This window comes from Notolepis coatsorum (genome assembly GCF_963971535.1).
Source record: "Notolepis coatsorum genome assembly, chromosome: 6".
Lineage (NCBI taxonomy): Eukaryota > Metazoa > Chordata > Actinopteri > Aulopiformes > Paralepididae > Notolepis > Notolepis coatsorum.
In genome coordinates this window covers 6,709,574-6,731,407 of record NC_140170.1, presented here as the reverse complement: position 1 = coordinate 6,731,407, position 21,834 = coordinate 6,709,574, and the positions used below count along the sequence as shown (strand labels likewise).

At 40.8% G+C, this 21,834-nt stretch overlaps 1 protein-coding gene across 1 annotated transcript in view; it reads left to right on the top strand.

Moving 5' to 3' along the window:
- LOC311230760 (CMP-N-acetylneuraminate-beta-galactosamide-alpha-2,3-sialyltransferase 1-like) overlaps positions 1 to 20,510 on the top strand; it is a gene marked incomplete at both ends in the record, with an annotated part of 39,292 nt that extends 18,782 nt beyond the window's left edge. Inside the window, 4 exons of the mRNA XM_084317119.1 lie at positions 13,471 to 13,650; positions 19,779 to 19,824; positions 19,997 to 20,116; positions 20,343 to 20,510. Coding sequence (XP_084173245.1) covers positions 13,471 to 13,650; positions 19,779 to 19,824; positions 19,997 to 20,116; positions 20,343 to 20,510 — 514 coding nt within the window. The remainder of the gene's footprint in view (positions 1 to 13,470; positions 13,651 to 19,778; positions 19,825 to 19,996; positions 20,117 to 20,342) is intronic.
- Between the last annotated feature and the right edge of the window lie 1,324 nt (positions 20,511 to 21,834).

The window sequence follows — 21,834 nt, the reverse complement described above, 5'->3', positions numbered from 1 at the left end:
GTCCAATATCCGTATTACCAGCTCTATCCAAAGTCTATGAGAGAGTTGTGTACAATAGATTAAGCGAATACACCACCAAGCTAGATATACTCACAAATTCACAATACGGCTTCAGGAAAAAAAGAACTACAAACATGGCAATATTAGACCTAATAGAAAAAATACATGATGCCATTGATCAGGGTGATTGTGGGGTGGGTGTTTTCCTGGATCTATCAAAGGCTTTTGACACCATTGACTTCACCATTCTACTTGGGAAACTACACCATTATGGCATAAGGGGTCTGGCTCTCAACTGGTTCAGTAGCTATTTACATGGTAGGCAACAGTACGTCGATATAAAAAATCACAAATCAATAAAATATGGGGTCCCCCAGGGGTCAATACTAGGGCCTTTACTATTTATTCTCTATATAAATGACTTTGTCAACTCATCTGTACTTCTGCACAAAGTTATATTCGCTGATGACACTAATTTGTTTCTGTCACATAAAAATCCACTCAAGCTACAAGATCTACTCAATACAGAACTACAAAAAGTGGACACCTGGTTCAAATGCAACAAGTTATCACTAAATCTCAGCAAAACAAACTTTATTGTCTTCCACTCAAATCGGATGCACACACATCACATGTGCATAAAAATAAATGGAAAGGAGCTGTCAAGAGTGGCGTCCACAAAATTCCTGGGGGTCATCATCGATGAGTCACTCAACTTCAAATGCCACCTAAAATACCTACAAACAAAACTGTCCAAATATGTTGGCTTATTCTGCAAAATACGTCATTTTCTTCCCTTGCCTGCCCTTCTCACTTTATACAAAACCCTGTTTGAACCCCTCATTAATTACTGTAACGTCATATGGTGCAACACATACCCCAGCCATCTCAAAAAACTAGAAAGCCTACAAAAGAGGGTACTACGAGTGCTGTCATGGTCCGGGTATCGAGCGCCCTCAAAGCCTCTTTTCCATCGCTTTGGTCTCCTGAGGCTCGCTGAATTTAACATTCATCAAAACGCATCAATTATGTATCAAGTTGTCAACAACATGAATCACAGACTGTCTGAGCTTGTCCCAGTCTGCCAACCACTGCACATCCACAACACAAGAAACAAGCATCTTATATCTGGCAAGAGGAGAAGGCTAAATTGTGCTAGCCTAAGCATAGCATGCAGGGGTCCACAGATCTGGAACAAGCTTGATGAAAATCTAAAAATGACTAATACCTTTAAAACCTTTAAAAAATCACTGAAAGAGGAACTGATAAAATCATATCTCTTATTAAAATTATAACTTAGGAATAAAATTGTCTGTATTATGTATCTCTGTTATATGTCAGTTAGTAGGTAGGTGTGTAAACCTACCCACGTTGTATTTTTTTGTTTTGTTTTTTGTTTGTTTGTTTTTGTTTATTTGTTATTGTTTTGTTTGTTCATATTCTGTTTGTATCTGTGTTCAGGCTCCCTCCAAAAGCTTTAAATAGCTTCTTGGGAGACCTGGCACATGCACACAATTTGCGACATGTTATCACATGAGGATACTCGCATGTAAAATGTATCGTGTGTGTGTGTGAATAAAAATTCAATTCAATTCAATTCAATCTGGAGCAGTGGGGGTAGCCAGGTCGGGAGTGCCGGAGTCTGTGTAAGGTAGATATGTGGCTGGGGGGGGGGGGGGGGGGGTCTAAGTGGAGGTAGGCTGCGGAGGGTAGAGAGTGGCAGCTTTGCCTCTTGGACAGCAAATAAGAACCCTTGTTAACAGTGAAGACAAATTCTGTCAGTCCTTGCATGATATATTGTGCTAGGCAATAGGGTTTGATTGATTGATTGATTGAAAATTGTATTAACAGATTGCAGAATGGGTACAATACAGTACAGCTCAATATACGCAATGTTAAGGGGATGCAGACCAGAGAAAGACTTTCGTCTTGTTTACATCAGGGTCCCCCATTTTCAATTCATCATAACATATATGACATACATGACATACAGATAGACAGTACTGCTACATCTATACTATATATTAAATATACTATATATTTATGACATACCAGATTTACAAATACAGTACTGTTTGTGATACAAGAAGAGTCTAAAAAAGAGAGTATATAGATTTGACGAAGAAACTGTACATTGGAGGAGGTTGGTAGGTAGGAGGTTGGTAGGTGGGGTGTAGAAGTCTGCACGGGCCTGATATTTTGGCCTCAGCCCAGCCCCAGCCCTCGGCATTCAGGCCCGGCCCTACCCCTAGCTCGACAAGTTAAGCAATTACTAAGCCCTAGCCCGACTAAAAGCCTGAGGCCAATATTAAATTGTGATGACAGACGCATGTCTCGCACGCACACACACACACACACACACACACACACACACACGCACACGCACACGCACACGCACACGCACACACACACAGCGGGGGGGGGGGGGTAACATTCCTTTACAGCTGTGGGTAGGGCGTTCCACATTGATGTGGCATAATTGCGAAACGTGTTTAGTCCCTTGTTTGACCCGAATCTGGGTTTAACATGATTTGTGGAGCTCCCTCTGGTGTTGTGTTCGTGGTATTCACTGACCTTTGGGAAGTTGTTTGACATGGGTACCTTAGTCGTGCAGTGTATCTTGTAGACCAGGCCCATTGCAAGTTGCTGTACTCTGTCATCTACTCTAAGCCATCCTAGGTTGTCAAAGTGGGCAGGGGTGAGGTGCGTTCTAGGAGTAAGGTCAAGCAGTAGTCTGACCAGTTTGTTTTGTGATGTTTGTCATTTTGTTTTTAGCGCCTTTGAGGTGCTTTGGTACCATGAGGTGCAAGCATAGTCATAGTACCCTTGAATGAGTGCTCCTGCCAGAGTCTTCAGGGTATTCTTGTTTAGAATTGACATGGACCACACACATTGACAGTGTTGTGAAGAAGGCACGACAACGCCTCTACTTCCTCAGGCGCCTAAGGAAGTTCCAAGTCAGTCAGAAGATCCTTAAGAACTTCTACTCATGTACAATAGAGAGCATCTTGACCGGCAACATCACCTCCTGGTTTGGGAATAGCACTGCACAAGACCGAAGCAGACTACAAAGAGTGACACGTTCAGCCGAACGCACAATTGGAGGGGGGCTCCCCACCCTCCAGAACATTTACAACAAGCGTTGCAAGGGCAAGGCTAAGAGAATCATTAAAGACTCCAGTCACCCGAACAACTGCCTCTTTGAACTGCTGCGGTCAGGCAAGCGATACCGGAGTCTCAAGGCGAGCACAGAAAGACTCAGAAGAAGCTTCTATCCCCAGGCCATCAGGCTGCTAAACGAACAATGAATGAACACTACACAACAACAACCACCAAACGCACATAGCACACACATCCACACGCACACACTCACTTTAAACAAACACACTGTAGCACCCACTCCACACACTTTATAGCACACACCCACTTTAAACAAACACACTGTAGCACCCACTCCCCACACTTTATATTTATTGATGAAGGATTGCACTACAACTCGTACACCTTACTTTAAATTGTACCTAAATTGTACCTCATCCCATTTCTGCTTTGCACTAGATAGTACTGTACATTAGTACACTGCATAGTATTGTATATTATATGGTAACTCAGAACATTGTACATATGTCTATACCGAACACTGTGACCTCATTCTCTTCTTCTAAATTACATGCTATACTATGTTATTTGATACTATCTTGTCTAGCACAGTCTCTGGAGCGTAACAGTAAGAAGCATTTTGTATGAAAGTATTCTGTACTTCTGTATGACAACTTTTAAAGAAACTTGAAACTTGAAACTTACCAGAGAGGAGATCCGGTACAAGAATCTAGTTCGTTGGTTGACTTTTTTTATTACATTGGATGCCATTTTGTCACAGGAAAGATTTTCCTCTAGGATGGAACCCAAGTAGGTAATTTCATCTTTCCTTGTGACAATATTGTCACCCACTGTAACTGAGAAGCCGTCGGTCTTGCTGAGTTTGTTATTTGAACCGAAGAGAATGGACTCTGTTTTAACCAGGTGTAATGATAGTTTGTTATCCGCAAGCCAGGTGCAGATTTTGCCTAGTTCAGAGCTGAGGGTTTTTTCAACCTGCAACTTGTTCTTGTCAGAGACCAGCAGGGCTGAGTCGTCCACGAACAGAAACAAGTTGCAGTCACAAGCTGACGACATGTTATTTGCATAAATTAGGAACAGGAATTAGGAATCGAGGGCTTCTCGATTTTGGCAAAAATCATGATCATGATTCATTTGATTGATATAGAAATCACCATTATTAAACATGATTACTCATTGATTTGAGAACATCAGACAATGATTGAATTTGTTTTACTTTTCTTCCTGACCAAATGTTGCCTTTCTGTCATCTTCTACAAGTTACCAAAGATGTTTCAAATGAATAACCGTGTGATGGGCAAGCTACTTGGAAAATGTAGTAAGCTACGCTACAAGTTACTCTCGATTTAAATATAGCTCAACTACAATGGAAGCTATCCCCAGAGAAATGTAGCAAGCTACACTACAAGAACATGGCAAAAATGGCTAACTACATCGGCACTACTTTTTTTATTTATTTATTTTTTACTTCATGATCAGGTTTCCACCAAACAAATAGGCAGGCAAAAAAAAGTTCAGTTTGATTGTTTATTATAAAACTGAAACAAGCCCTCCAACTATGCTAATATGTCTATACTACTACAGTATACATGTACTCAGAGTATAACTCAAGCTTGACACTGGATAGACAAACAATACTACTTATCCTTGGCTGCTAGATATGTACCACTCCTGCTGACTTGTTGTACACAATTTGTAAGTTGCTTTGAATGAAAGCGTCAGCTAAATGACCAAATGTATTTAAATATGTAACTCACAAAACATTCCATGGCCCCAAAATCATGTGGGGACCCCCCCTGGGGGTCCTGAGCCACAGGTTGAGAACCACTGCTCTAGGTGATCTTTTCAAGTGTATGTATTTAATGTTAGTTTGTTTTTTCTTTTCCTCCACCCCCATAATATTGTTCATTTTCTGCCTACAGTGAAACATGATAGCAGCTATCTATTAGTTAAAGCTGTTGACAGAAAGTGCACTGACTTGTGTGCTGTTTCGGAACAGTTGACAATGTTTAATGTAAAAGTTTTCATCAGCTCACCTGAATATGTGTTCTCAAGTTCGTGCTGGACGTGTGGGAGGTTGAGATCAGCTTCGTTTTTGGCGGACACAATAAACACCTAAACATTATGTTTTAGGCGTTTTTTCAGTCAAACTCATACATTTTTCCAGATAGGGCCATGGAGAGGCATTGTTGTTATTGACATCATCATCTTCATCAATGCCATCAGCCCTGGAAACATCGAATCCCTCTGCCATTTTGTGCGGACTGGTTCATGTAATCTGTTAAATTGCATTCATTCATTCAGTGGTCTGTTTTGATTTGCACTTCCTGGTTTGCGGAGCTGGAGTCCCGCCCTATCCTGCCTCTGATTGGCCTACCCGTAATGTTTTGGCCTAACCTTACCCAATCGTGAGTCGTCATACTCATATCTAAACCAACCAACCAATCATAGTGGGTTTTCTGCAGGGATTTTTTTTTCTCACAAATCTTTATGTCTGTTTCTCCGGATAGTAGCGTGTAGCGTTTCCTGATGCTACGTCACTACTTCGTTCTAAAAATAACTGCACTACAGAGAACGCTACTTGGTTCAAAAGTAGCAACGCTACCATCACGCTACTGAGAATTGTAGTTAAGCTATGTAGCTAGCTACTTGTAGCTAGCTACTGGCCATCACTGCGTGGATCCCTCCTCCCTCTCAATACCAAACTACTGTTGGCTTGGGGGACAGGGGTGGAGTGCACGGTTGTGAAGGAAGGGTGCGCTGCATTTACAACGCAAGACAAAATGAGAGCAACCCAGCCCGTGGCACAATGCTCTTTTTTATCTCGATTATCTTGTTTTCATGATCGTGGGAAGCCAAAATTGTAATTGAAATTGAAACACGATTAATCGTCCAGGGCCCTATTCCCCGTACCTGGTTCAACTAAGTCGATCAAGAGTCCCATTATCCAGATTCAATTAACCCGATGTTTGAAGCCGGGATTTTCCTGTTCCTCGAAGGTGGATTCAGTCTCGTTAACTCAAACCAGACTTGAGACCCAGGATAATTGCGCGCGCGCGCCTCAGCTGAAAAGCCAGCAAGTATCGATAGCAGAAATCCTGATTTTCTAACGGCATTGATTGATTAATTGATTTAAAACTTTATTAACAGATTGCAGTACGACTCAATAGCCTCGCCGACAAGTTAAATGCATAATCTATAGGCTAATTTTAAGTCCCTCATTACCCCAATCAATCAGATTATATTTCTTTAAACTTGCCTGCTGGCAGTAGGTTTATGGAATGGATAATCAAATGAGATCTTGCTAGCGAAAATAATTAGTTCAACTGTTTCAGAATAAGGATACAGCTCTCTTACCCATTGATTGATGTATGGTGGATGTTTTACTTATCTGCACTGTGGTGTGACCGTTGGTCGTTTTGACTTTCACGCAGACGACCCGCGTTCGAATCCCACTTCTTCTAGTCTTTTTCTTCTTTTTGCAATGTAGGAATAATTCAATTTGGTGCACGTTGAGAGCTATATGAAGAATGACATCCTCAATGCATGTAGATTTATAATATTTTAACTTAAAACTAGGCTACTTTTGCGTATAATCATTAATATTATATTCCAAAAAAAATGTATTGGAAACGCGGGGTCTCGAACTCGAGTCGCTCGCTTGCCAGGAGTGAACACTGGCCGTTGCACCACTGTGCCAGACGGGATATATCCATTGTGTATCCATCAATGGACAAGAGACCCGTGTTTTGAATATTTTTCTTTTGAATTGGGCGACTTCAACCTGCCTGACTCATCTCAGTCAGTCATAGTAGTCTCCCTCCTACAATCGTTTGACCTGACTCCCACTGCCATGCCTCCCACCCACAAAGGAGGCAACTCCTTGGATCTCATATTTTCCCGTAACTCCAGCATCATTAACACCACGGTAACTCCCCTACATGTATCTGACCATTCCTTCATATCCTTCTCACTAACTCTCATGCTTAACCGAAAGGTCTTCACCCCAACACAAACAGTCTCACTCAGACGCAACCTGCCCTCCCTATCCCCCTCCACCCTCTCCTCTGACATACTATCCGCTCTACCTTTGAGTGAGACCTTCTCTGCTCTCTCCACAGAGATGGCAACCTCCACCCTCCTTTCAGCCCTTGCAACCTCCTTCAACAAGCTCTGTCCCCTCGTTGAGAAACCTGCCCGCCGTTCCCCACCCAGTCCATGGCTGACAGATCCAGTGAGAGAACAAAGACAGGTCCTGAGAGCAGCTGAAAGGAAGTATAGAAAGTCACGCCTCACTGCTGACATCGACACATATCACAACCTCTTGTTAACATTCTCCAAAACCATCACTAATGCCAAAGCTTCTTTCTTCCACCATAGGATCGAGGCCTCTGCCAAGAATCTTCGCAAACTGCATGCTACCATGTCCTCCCTCCTCACTCCCCCCCCACCCCCCCCCCTCCCTCATCTTTCTCTGCCGAAGACTTTGCGATCTTCTTTGAGGAAAAAGTGGAGAACATCCGCAGCTCCTTCTCCCAACCCCCACCCATTCCAAATGCTGAATCGAGAACCTCATCCTTCACTCTGTCATCTTTCTCTCCCATTACAGAAGCAGAGACCCTGACACTGGTAACGTCGAACCGTCCGACTACTTGCCAGCTGGACCAGCTACCCTCCCCACTCCTCCAGACCATAGCACCAGACATCCTCCCATTCCTAACTGCAACCATCAACTCTTCACTCAACTCGGGGGTGGTCCCCTCCTCCCTAAAACAAGCCAGAGTCACGCCGCTCATAAAAAAACCAACCCTGAACCCTACCGTCATAGGCAACTACCGTCCTGTCTCTCTTCTCTCCTTCCTTTCTAAAACACTTGAACGTGCTGTATCCAACCAACTTACTGCTTATCTCTTACAGAATGACCTCCTAGACCCTAATCAGTCAGGCTTCAGGACTGGTCACTCCACAGAGACAGCCCTCATTGCGGTCACAGAGGCACTTCACTTAGCAAAAGCGAAAGGCCTCTCCTCTGTCCTGATTCTCCTAGATCTATCTGCAGCCTTCGACACAGTCAACCACCAGATCCTCCTTGCGGCCCTCGCAGGAATGGGAGTGGCTGGCTCTGCGCTGACATGGCTGTCATCATACCTCAATGACCGCTCCTACCAAGTGTCATGGAGAGGGACTCTGTCGGCCACCCGCCCCCTGCGGACGGGTGTCCCCCAGGGCTCGGTTTTAGGACCCCTTCTCTTCTCCCTCTACACTAAATCACTGGGTAAAATTATCACGTCTCATGGCTTCTCCTACCATTGTTATGCCGACGATACTCAACTCTTCCTCTCCTTCCCTCCCTCAGATATCCACGTCTCTGAGCGGATCTCGGCCTGTCTGTCCGACATCTCCGCCTGGATGACGTCCAACCACCTCAAACTGAACCTAAGCAAAACAGAATTGCTCCACCTGCCGGCCAAATCCTCCCCCCTAACCGACCTTTCAATCACAGTCGAGAATGCAGCTGTGACTGCGTCCCCGACCGCCAAGAACCTTGGTGTTGTCCTCGACGACCAGTTGAACTTCTCTGCTCACATCGCAGCGACGACCAGAACCTGCCGATTCCTCCTGAGCAACGTCAGAAGGATCCGCCCCTTCCTGACAAAAGAAGCCACCCAACTCCTCGTCCAATCAACAGTCATCTCCCGCCTCGACTACTGCAATGCACTGCTCGCTGGCCTCCCGGCCACTGCCACTAAGCCTCTTCAACTCATTCAGAACGCAGCGGCCCGCCTGATCTCAAACCTACCGAAGTCGGCCCATGTCACCCCACTTCTTAGGGACCTGCACTGGCTCCCCATTGCTGCACGAATCCGCTTCAAGGCCCTCGACCTAGCATACCGTGCGGCAAAGGGAACCGCTCCCGCCTACCTCCGGTCAATGGTCTCTAACTACACACCCTCAAGACCCCTACGCTCTGCATCTTCTGGCCGCCTCAGACCTACTCCTATCCAAGCTCCGGGAGGGTCATCAAAGAGAAGTCGCCTATTCTCAGTCCTTGCCCCACAATGGTGGAATGAACTACCCACCCCAGTTAGGACAGCCGAATCACGTCCAATCTTTCGCCGTCGACTAAAGACGCACTTCTTCAACCATTATCTGAATAAAAAAAAAAAAATCTATAAAAAAAAAAAATCTAACCCTAACTAACCGTACTGTCATGCACTTGTCCTAATAAACTAACCTACACTGTAGCACTCAACACTTTGATGAACATTGTTGCTCAGCTGATAGAGTTGTGCCCTTCCTGATGGCTTGTCGTACAGAACTTGTAAGTCGCTTTGGATAAAAGCGTCAGCTAAATGACTAAATGTAAATGTAAATGTAAATGAATGAAGTTTTATCTCTTTATTCTCAAATGCATTAATGTGACGTCAACGGCTCATTCAATTTCTCAAATCCGTCAAACAGCGCATCTCATCAGACATTTTAATCCCAGTTACAATATCACAATAACGTGTGAGTGATGATACAATTCAACAATCCTCAGAGTCCTCGTAATTCATAATCCACAAAAACCACAATCCACGCATAGACACTTCAATTTTATGCTTGAATGAAACACAATCCGGGCGCTCCGTTAAGCAAATCTACAGCAGAGAATATATGAAACTAATCAGAGCCAAACGGGGCCCAGCCCTACTGGGCAATGATGTTGTGATTTCTTAAGATAACTGATGATACAATGTAATTACCTGGTCACACATTAATCATAAGGCACCGTTACACATTATACAATCATTCTGAAAAAAAAATCTATATTTCTAAGTAAAAGAAATTATAATAAAAAATAACGTATCACTCTGTACTTTACAATATGACATATCTCTCTCTCTCTATTTTACATTATGACATATCTCTCTCTCTCTGTACCTTATATTATAATAATAATAATAATAATAATAATAATAATAATAATAATAATAATAATAATAATAATAATAATAATAATAATAATAACTTTATTTGTATAGCACTTTTCATACAGAGGTTGCAGTTCAACCTGCTTCACAACAGTAAAAAATACAGGCATACGCGAGCATACAATTTTTTTATGTAAATACAAAGAGATAGAGAGGTAGCAAGGTTAGGCAAATCACAGTTCTTCAGCAATACAAATAATAAAATAGAATAGATTAGATAGAGTAAAAAAGTGCGGTTTGATTCAGTTTAAAATAGGCTAAAAATAATAAGATAGAACGGACAGTAAAAAGGTGTGATAAGATTGTTCAATAAAAAATATATAACAACAGAGCAGTGTATCGTTCTTAGTACTTTGAGTTTCTTTACAAAGTTCTAACATACAACAGAGCATCGCTCTAACATACATACAACAGAGCAGTCCTTCGCTCTAACATACAACAGAGCAGTCCGTCGCTCTAACATACAACAGAGCAGTCCGTCGCTCTAACATACAACAGAGCAGTCTGTCGCTCTAACATACAACAGAGCAGTCCATCGCTCTAACATACAACAGAGCAGTCCATCGCTCTTAACACTTTGAGTTTCTTTACAAAGTACAGTTCTAAGTTACCTTATAGAACAACAGAGCAGTGTGTCGCTCACAACAACAGAGCATCACTCTAACATCATAGAACCGACATATGAATTTCATTGGAAGTGTATGAAAGTAGGTAGGGTAATAATAATAATAATAATAATAATAATAATAATAATAATAATAATAATAATAATAATAATAATAATAATAATAATAATAATATAATAATAATAACAATAATAGTTAAAAAATAGTCATCAGTAAGAAGTAAAAAGTGTGATAAAATAGTTCTCTTAAAATTACAGTGCATACAGTAGGAGGTAGTGAGATACAATTAGCATAGAACCGACACATGAATTTGATAGGCAGTGTATAAAAGTAGGCAGGGTAAGAATAGTGCAAAAAAGTACAATTTGTGTCAGGAAAGTGACGATGTTTTCGTCACTTTGCTAATATGAGAATTGAACTTCAGTATCATCCGCATAGCTATGGAAATAAATCTACATTATGTTCTCTGATGATATCACCCAGCGGTAACGTGTAAAGGGAGAAGAGTAAAGGACCTAAGCAACTCCCTTGTGCAACTCCATAGTTGTTGTCGTATCAGACATGTGATCTCCTAGTTTAACATAGAATTTCCTCCCTCTGATGTATGTTTTAAACCAGCCTAGCACATGTTCTGAGAAACCGACATGGTTTTCAAGACGATGGATTAGAATATCGTGATCGATTGTATCAAATGCTGCACTGAGATCTAGCAGGATAAGGATGGAGATCTTATTCTCGTCAGAGTTTAGCCTGAGGTCACTGATTATTTTGGTGAGGGCAGTTTCAGTGCTATGATATTTTCTGAAAACCCGACTGAAATTCTTATAAGATGTTGTTTTCTTCAAGAAAGGAATTTATTTGAACTGAAACTATCTTTTCAAGTACTTTACTAATGAATGGTAGGTTGGATATTGGACGATAATTTGCCATTACATTACTATCCAAGTTAGGTTTTTTTAGTAATGGCTTTACAACTGCTGTTTTAAAGGCATCTGGGAAAATACCAGTTCTAAGGGAAGGGTTAATGATATCTAGCACAGGGCTTGAACCACTATTAAACACCTGTTTGAAAAAAGCTGTAGGTATAGGGTCAATGTCTGAGGTGGAGCAGATACATTCTGAGACAGTTTTGCAGAGTACATCTAATGTGATGCATGTGAATCTTCTCATGGTTACATTGCGCGGTTTGCTGCAATCAGCTTTATTTCCATCATGAGTAATGCTGGCCCTGATCAAGGTTATTTTGTTGTTAAAGAATAGTGCAAGTTCTTCACACTTAACCGTTGATGACTGAGGAGGTGTAGGGGCAGTGTTGAGTAGTACATAAATAGTGTAAAAAAGGATTCTGGAGTTTCCAGCGTTTTCTGCAATGATTTTAGAGAAGTAGTCTTTCCTTGCTAAGCGGATGGTTTTATTATAAACAGTTAAAGCATCTTTGTATATATCACAGCATATGGTGGTTTTTGTTTTTCTCCATTTTCGCTCCGCTGCACAACATTTCCTTTTTTCTTTGTTGATCGTATTTTAGTTCAACCAGGGCGAGGCTCTGGTTTTCTTCTTTTTCGTTTTTAGTGGGGTGACAGAATTTAATACAGATGACAGTGCATCATTGAGATTTTCTACCATTTCATTTAGAGAGTATCTCTCTCTCTATATATACTTTACTGCAATTAGAAACTGGCCCCTGTACATGTCCAACCCCCCCCCCCCCCCCCCACCAATGTACAGTTTCTTCCCCTTCGGATGTATATATTTTTTATAATCTCTTTTTACTACACAGTTCTGTATATATGTTTGTCGTGTGTATGTCATAAATGTCATGGTGAATTGAAAATGAGGGACCCCGATGTAAACAAGACAAAAGTCTTTTTCTGGTCTGCATCCTCTTAGCAGTTTGTTTTGTATTGAGCTGTACTGTATTGTACCCATTCTGCAATCTGTTAATAAAGTTTTTAATCAATCAATTACATTATGACATCTCTCTCTCTCTCTACCTTACATTATGACATCTCTCTCTCTCTGTACCTTAAAGGAAAACTCCAAAATGTTGGGAAATTAGCTTATTTGCCATCAACCCAGGAGTTAGACAAGAAGATGCATACCTTTTTTCTTCTCTGTGCATGCTGTAGGAGTAGGAAGAGACACGCACCGTTAGCCTAGCTTAGCATCAGTCACTGGAAGTAGGTTCCTCCATTAGCCTAGTTCCCAACGTCTTCCTACTCCTACTGCATGCACAGAGAAGAAAAAGGTATGCATCTTCTTGTCTAACTCCAGGGTTCCCAGAATGTTGGAGTGTTAAGATACATACCCTTTTCTTCTCTGTGCATGCAGTAGGAGTAGGAAGACATGCACCGTTAGCCTAGCTTAGTGTCAGTCACTGGAAGTAGGTTCCTCCATTAGCCTAGTTCCCAACGTCTTCCTACTCCTACTGCATGCACAGAGAAGAAAAAGGTATGCATATTCTTGTCTAACTCCAGGGTAGATGGCAAATAAGCTAATTTCCCAAAATGTTGGAGTTTTCCTTTAAATTATGACATATATATCTCTCTATTTTACAAGATGACATATCTTTCTCTCTCCCTGTATCTTGTATTATGATATCTCTCTCTCTCTATACTTTACATTATGATCTCTCACTCTGTACTTTACATTTTGGCATATCTGTCTCTCTATTTTACTTTATGACGTATCTCTCTCTCTCTGTACTTTACACTAAGACATTCCTCTCTATCTCACTCTTTGTACTTTAGAATGAACGAGGCTCAGGTCAAGGGATATGAATCAGATGTTGGAACCAAGACAACGCTTCACATGATGTATCCTGAGAGTGCCATTGATTTGGACAAGAACACCCATCTTGTGTTCATTGGGTTCAAGGTGACGGACCTCCGGTGGCTCGTCAGTGCCTTCACCACGGGACGCATTACACAGTGAGTGTCTATGGGTGTATCATTTGCATTATCAACTAATCACATCGACTGGCGTGAAGGATTGTAACCCAAACAAATCTACCCTTCAGTTTACTGGGCCACAGTGGCTCAGGAGGTACTGTAGAAAAGTAATTTCGTAATCAGAAGGTTCTTGGTTCGATTCCGGCTTCTCCCGGTAACGTGTCCAAGTGTCCTCGAGCGAGACACTTAACCCCTAACTGCTCCCGAAGAACAGGCTGCATGGTTCCCGTGTGTGAGTGAATGGGTAAATGTGAGGCATAACTTGTAAAGCGCTTTGGATAAAAGCTCTATATGATTGAAGTCCATTTACTATTTTACTGTACTTTACAAACATCTCGCCTCTGCCTTTCTTTCCATCCTCCCCCTCTCTAAACCCTCCAGGTGACGGTCCCACAACCTCTGTGTGTGATCTTCCTGTTTGCATACCCTTAGACATGTGTTCTTCATGTTCTTCATGCACTGTGTTTGGCCCTCATTATACCGACCACCAAAATACACATCAGTATTTCTGAAGGAATTATCAGAGCTAATCTCAGTTGGTATCATTAGATGTGAAAGATTAATCATACATGGAGATCTGAATATCCATATCAATAAGAAGAACAACCCCAAGGCTATTGAGCTTATCAACCTACTGGACAGCTTTGAGCTAATACAACATGTAAATGAAGACAAAAACGATAACCGTTGTTAAGCGAAGAGTACGAGATGACATGACAGAAGAAAAGTTCTCAAATATCATGAGACTAACTAAACCACCCAGCCTGGACTGCTCTTTAAACTGCATGGTTGAAAATCTCATTTACACTGGATGTAAAGAGAAGTCAAATGACAAAATCTCCCCATGGTTAAACAATAGCAGTGTTGGTCAGACTATGAGAATATGTAGTTCAAGTTCAAGTTTCAAGTTTTGTTTGATTTGTCACATATAAGGTACATGTACAATACAGTGAAAGGCTTGGTTCTGTATGAGCCTCCTGATATTTTGCTTCATACAGTAAAAAAAAAGTAAAAAGAAGAAAGACCAAACACTATATAAAATATACCCAAAGCTAAAGTACAAAATGCAAACAAAATGCACAAATGAGTTAGAGCTGTAGTGCAACAATTTTAGTAATAAATAGATCAAATAGGTGTAGTGTTTAAAGTGTCCAAAGCGAATGTTAAGGTGAATGTTTAAAGTGAGTGTGTGCATGTGTGTGTGCAATGAATGTAGAATTGATGAGTTAGTGTTGCATAGAGTCATTGCAACAGTGGCTCGGTAGGTAGAGCAGTCATCTGGTTAACCAGAGGTTCCTGGTTCGATTCCCGCTCCTCCCAGGCAGAATTTTGAAGTGTCCTTGAGCAATACACTTAACCCCTAATTGCTCTCGATGAGCAGGTTGGCAATGTCTGCCGTCAGTGTGAATGTATGAGTGAATGGATATGTGAGGAACAAATTGTAAAGCGCTTTATAAATGCAGCCCTTTACCATTTACCATTCATTGATCATCCTGATGATCTGGGGATAGAAGCTCCTTTTGAGTCTCTCTGTAGAAATGTGGTTCTTTCTGGTCTGTCCTTTTGGTGAACGGAGAAGGATTCGGCGGGCTGGATAGCCTGGTCTTGTACCGCTGGCTTCAACCAAGTCTCAGTGAAACAAAGGACATTGCAGTCTCTGATGTCCCTCTGGAATTTGTAGAGCTGCTGAATGAAAATGGAGGACAACTAAGCTCACAGTTCACTGCGATATATATAAAGAAGCCACGACTGCCTATAACAAAGAAATAGAAGTGGCAAGAAAGGAATACTTTTCTAAGATTATCACAGGGAATGCTGGAAACTCTAGAATATTATATATAGTCCCAGTCAGGCCACTTTTTAAGCAGGGGGTCTGAAAATGTTTTTGTTACAAAGGCTTAATTTCCTGCATTCTGGTGCAGGAATGTTTGAAATTGTACCCTTTAAATGCCAGTGTTTGTGATGGCATCACAAATTATTGAAAAAAAAAAAAACACACAAAAATGTAAATATCTTCAATCTATCAAATGCAAAGTGGATTTTTATGGGGGGGGGAGGTTATTACAGGCTAGCATAATGTCAATGATTAGCAACAACACTGATTTCGATGGATTTTAAGTTTTTTGTAATGTAAAATTGAAAAGAATACTCATTCTTACCATTAGGGAACTAAATTGCCCTCTTCAAAAACGCCATGAAAATATGATATGCTTTTTCTTTGATAAATCTTTTATTCAACTTCAGCCCTGATCATAATCACCAATACATTTTCGATTTTTAACCCTTTAAATGCCAGTGTGTGTGTTACGACCCCTGTGAGTCTAAAGGGGTCCCCACACGGCGAGCGATTTTAGCCAGGCGACCGATTTTTTTAGCGAGCCGACAGACAGAATTGTATCGCCTTCATTGTTATGAATGAGAGAACCCACACGGCAGGAGATTCTGAAGCGACGGTCGCACAGCTATTTCTGTCGCCTCGCTCAAAATCGCCTCGATCCTATTTTTGGAGGCGACGGCAGGCAGGACAATGAGGAAATAATATGACTTCTACAGTAGAAGTAGTACAGAAGTTCTACTGGTGTATCATTTGTACACCATTAATGTATCATTCAATACATTCATTGATCAATAACCTACGTATTATTACCATGCTACTTATGTTCATTATTATTAACGGGAACAATTTAAATAAATAACGTTAGTTTGAGAAGCTGTAGTGGCCGCTTGTCATTAACTAATAAATGAACAATGCGCCACGATGCACCTACTAGTGTTTTTATACTCGGGTAACAAAAGAAGTTGTGGATGTTGACAGAGTTTAATGTCCAGGCTGCAGCTGATGTAGTTTGTAAGGTTTATTGTCCAAAGAAAATTATGGTTGAGAACAAAACAGTTTGCGTCTTCCGTGAAAAAAACACTCTCTCAGCAGCTGCATAACAATACTTGTCCAATCGTTGGTAATGAACGTATCGTAGCGATCAGGCATGCACTAATGTCAGGAAGAATGAGGAGAGGTTGTATTCGTATATGGTGGTTTAATTCCAGCTCAATATGGGTTTTACAGGTTAATACTCTCTCGTACTGCACAACACAGCTACCTGCTAACCCGCTTCACAACAACCTAACGTAACGTCCGGGACTCCGGTCCCGGCGGTCCGCCCTCCTATATCTCCCGGGGGGAAACACCCCCAGCTAAACAGAGCGACACATAGCTTATTATACCTGAGAACGGTCGCCTCTGGTGTGGGGGGCTAAGCGATTGTCATTGAGCGACAGGCAATCACATCGCCAGGCGACGTCTGTCGCCCGCCGTGTGCAGACCACTTAAGGGTAAAGGGATGTAACATAACAGTTGGTTGACAGAAAAGATGGACCACGTTTGTAAACAACAATGATATTTATTGATAGATGCAAAGGAAGCACATGTAGCTCAAGGGTGATCCCAGGCCAAAACAACAAACAAACACCACTATACTCCAAATAAACCCAATCTAATCTATGGTAAAAGAAATTACATTACCTAAACTACTCTTACCTAACCAAAACAGGAGAAAACAATATCCAAAGGAAATGGCAGCTCACCCCATCTGTGCTTCATGAGAAAGAGAGAAAAACACATTAATGATACATAAAACAAAGGCAGAATATATACAAAAACAAACTATAACTAACAATGCTCTCTCTGTGGCCATACACACACAAGGCAATTTCCACTAAGCACAAAGGCCAATAAACGAAATGCAATATTGTCAAAGTCAAGGTTACAAAATCACACTAGGCCTAGCCTCATGCCAGAGAGAGAGAGTGACTGAAGTGAGAAGCCATGTTTTAACAGGTGTGTGGTGATCCATGATTGGGTGGTGTTGATTGAGTGTTGGAGTCTGGAAAACCATCCACCAATCGGTGCTGTGCTGGGTAATGGAAGGGCAGGCCTGGCAGGGACCAATGGTGGAGGGAACAATGGCTGGAGGGAGGAAAGAAAAATGGAGAACACACACACATGGAGACACACACTGGGGAATATATACATTGGGATGTAACAGTGTGTGATGGCATCACAAATTATGGTTAAAAAAACACAACAAATATTTTCAATATAGCAAATGCAATGTAGATTTTTCTGGGGGGGGTTGTTACAGGCTAGCGTGTGTCAATGATTAGCAACAACACTGATTTAGATGGATTTTTTGTTTTTTGTAATGTCAGATTTAACAACAACTCTTTTCAGAAAAGTGGGAGTATTTCGTTTTTAATCTGACATTACAAAAAAAATATTGTTAGGATCAGGATTGAAGTTGAATAAATAAAACTGGCCTGGCCTGCTTCTACAGTAAGTTATGTGGCCTGACAAATTAAAAAAAAAAAAAAAAATTATATAATTAAAATGTTTTATCAGCACAGGCCAGACCACCGGGAAAAGTGTTCCCGGTGCTCCCGATGGCAAGTCCAGGCCTGTTCTCAGCCATCGACCAGCTACTCAACACTGCCCTCGCCCCTCCACAGTCCTCAAAATGTGAAGAACTCACATTATTCTTCAATAACAAAATAACTTAAATTAAAGCCAGCATTGGTCCTGATGCAAACACATATACCATATTGCCTACGTGTCCCGCATTGTCCCGCAAAAGCAGTGCTGCTGTCCTGCGACTGAACCATTTTGACCTGGTCACCCTATCTACACGTCCTCTACATAGTCACACTGACCGGTAATCCAATACTTACAAAACACTACACTCAAAAATGTTACCTGCATGTAAACCATATTCAACTACTTGGGGTAAATTGAGCAAAGGCGTAAGTTGAGCCACACCTTGTTTCTAGGAAACCGTAAAAGAAAAGTGAGCATATGACCAGAAATTTAGGAGGAAGGCGCCATTTCATGGAGTCTGTGAAGGTAAGAGCCACACGGCTAAAGTGGTTATTCATGTATGTCCAAAAAAATTTTAAGGTAAAAGAGAACTTAGTTCAAATATTCCTAGCAGCAGTAGTACATAGTAAATTAAATAAAGTGGCAGTGAGTTAGTGTGTGTGTGTGTGTGTGTGTGTGTGTGTGTGTGTGTGTGTGTGTGTGTGTGTGTGTGTGTGTGTGTGTGTGTGTGTGTGTGTGTGTGTGTGTGTGTGTGTGTGTGTGTGTGTGTGTGTGTGTGTGTGTGTGTGTGTGTGTGTGTGTGTGTGTGTGTGTGTGTGTGTGTGTGTGTGTGTGTGTGTGTGTGTGTGTGAGTGAGTGAGTGAGTGTGTGTGTATAATGTGCATAAATAGTAGGAAACATGTTTGTATAGGAAATTACTAGTTTTAGTTTAGTTTTTGTAAATATTGCCTTGAAATAGAGAAGCTGAAAAAGGTAGCAGGATGTAGCCTTCAATAGATAAGACATTATATTGTCAACAGATATGGTGGAAAAACAAACAATGTTTTAAATGTAATTGTGGTTAAATTTGTAGTTTCTTTAATTGAATTAACTTAAACTAGAAAAGTAAATACAAACTAAATTAACAATGTAACTTGTAATTTGTTTCACAACAGAGTGGTTTCAAAACAGTCAAGCAAGCCCCAACAGTACGGGCGGACCTTCCTACAGGCGATATAGGCGGTCGCCTAGAGCGCCTATATTTTAAAATTTTGTTTAAAATTTTTATTTTATTTTATTTTATAATTAATTTTTTGTTCTCTGTGCAGTTTTGGCGCCCCCCTCTATATCTGCAACCATTATTTTTACATAAAAAAAATTCTAACATAAGGGAAAATGAGCCAAAAATCTAAAACGGTCGATCGGTCTGAGCCTCAGCTTTAGGTGTTCACAGTCAGAACATGCTAGAGCGCTGTGCATTGATGGGTATCGGTCAAGTGTTTATAGAATTGAGCGTTGAGGAAAGAAAGACTAACGTTAGAGAACTATGAAGAGGCAAAAGCCATAAAAAAAAGAAAATTACAACAACAACAAAAATTATTACAAAAAAAATTAAAAAAAAAATAAAATCTCGCCTAGGGCGCCAAATGTGCTAGGTCCGCCCCTGTCACACACACACGCACAAGCACACACACAAATAGTATGTTTTCCATTCAAATCCCTTTACAATTAAATGTTCTTGTATCATTTCATCCAACAGAACGTACCGAGCCGTGAAAGCAAAGATAAAGGGTAACAAGGACTTGGTGAGTCAAACAGAAACAGGTCTTCCATTTTGACCAATGAGTCACAAATAATTAATGTAACTGTGCTGTAGTGGGTAAAGGGTTAAAAGTATATAAAAGGTAAAAAAAATATATAGATATATCAGTCCAATGATATTTCCATAGGTTAACTGTTGATTAATAACCCACACAGGTGTCGGTCCTCCATCCTGCTTTCATGAGATATGTTCATCAAATATGGCTGAGCAAGAGGGGAGCCCAACCGTCTACTGGCTTCCTGGCTCTGTTGCTTAGCATGCACATCTGTGACGAGGTAAATATATTATATTATATATAGAGACCTGTACTGTGTAACCTTGTCATGAAGAAACATCACTTCTTCAGCAAACTAACTGGTGTAGTTGGGACCGGATTGAGCTGAATAAGAGGAAACCCTCCCATCAGTGGCCACACGGAGGGACTTAAAAGATATTTGTGGCAAATCATTAGTCAAATAGAAAAATATAATTCATGTAACATTGTCTGTCATGTCTTCCCAGGTCAATGTGTTTGGATTTGGGGCAGACAAAGAGGGAAACTGGAGCCACTATTGGGAAAAACTAAAAGACACAAAACTGAAAACTGGAGAACATGATGGAACGTTTGAGTATAAACTTATTGTGGAACTGTCTGACAAACAAAAAGTCCATTTCTTTAGAGGATATTGAGCAATTACAGTTTTTCTCAGTCGCTTTGGTGCATTTCACAATACTATTAACATTTGCACAACAGTTAGTGCATTTCTCAAAACAATTAGTACAAACTGCAAAGCCTATATTGATAACGTGCAAAATGGATATTTCATTCCTCAAAAGCAAGTATTCATGTCAATGAAAGTGTCAGTGTCATCAAAATGAAAAGTCCTGACACCATTGTTTATGAACAAAATAGTCAAATGGCTTTGTCACGTTTTCATTATGACAGTTGACACATTATGACACATTCTGTAAGTGTATTCAATGCAAAAAAGTCAGATCTTGGTGACACTACCTGAAAATGCTCAAGACAGCACTATACATTATTTGCACAGCCATTTGAAATCTACAGTTGAGTTACACATTACTGTATTTTGTGAGGTAGATACAAGACACTGAATACATATGTTTCATTTTTACTGCATAATGCTCTTTGCAATTCTAATTTGTTCACAGCATTGTGCAGAGTAAAATTACAGTAATGTACAGTAAACATGATATACTGCCTTAACCCATATTACTATAGTGTACAATAACAGTGCTTCCCACTTGTAACATGCTGCAGTACAGTACCATACTGTAAATATGGCAAATCTTTACTGTAACACTACTTTATACTACAATACAGTAAATATGTGCTGTAGTAAAGCTGTAAGTCTAAATGTAAAATGTAAAAAGTGATAAGCTCTTGTCCCACTGTAAGCTTCATGTATGACACAATGGCAGTAGTGCAGTGCAGATTGTTTAGTGATGAAATACTGTCCAATATACACACCTGTTCTCCCCACAAAATGTTTGAATAATTAAATGTACAGTGGTTCTCCCAACATTTGGCTGCACCCTTTGACCAGCCTCAACCATTGTGAGACTGTGATTGACAACATGGTTCACAATTGTAGCCCTAATTTCATCAGGAATCTGCCTATAGTATGTACTTGGCCTCTTCTTCCTATTCCCCTGTTTTGTCCCCTTACCCTTCCTCCCCGCATCCTCGCCCCTCTTCCACGATGCTGACCTTCCATTTCTGTGTCACAGTATTGTCAAAATGGTACACACTATGTCCAGCTCTGTTCATATATGCTTGCCAATTGAGGGTTCATGGGATTCAGCTCTGAGTGACTGTGGAGAAGTGACTTATCATTGGTTACAACTAATGCTTCACCCAAGAGAAATTGTTAAATGTGGAAGACATTTTCAGGAAAAAATTATAAAGAAATGTATAAAATTAGCTTGATAGACTTTGAGAACTAGTTCAACATTTTTGTATGTAATGAATCAAGCAATGAAATGAGGACTA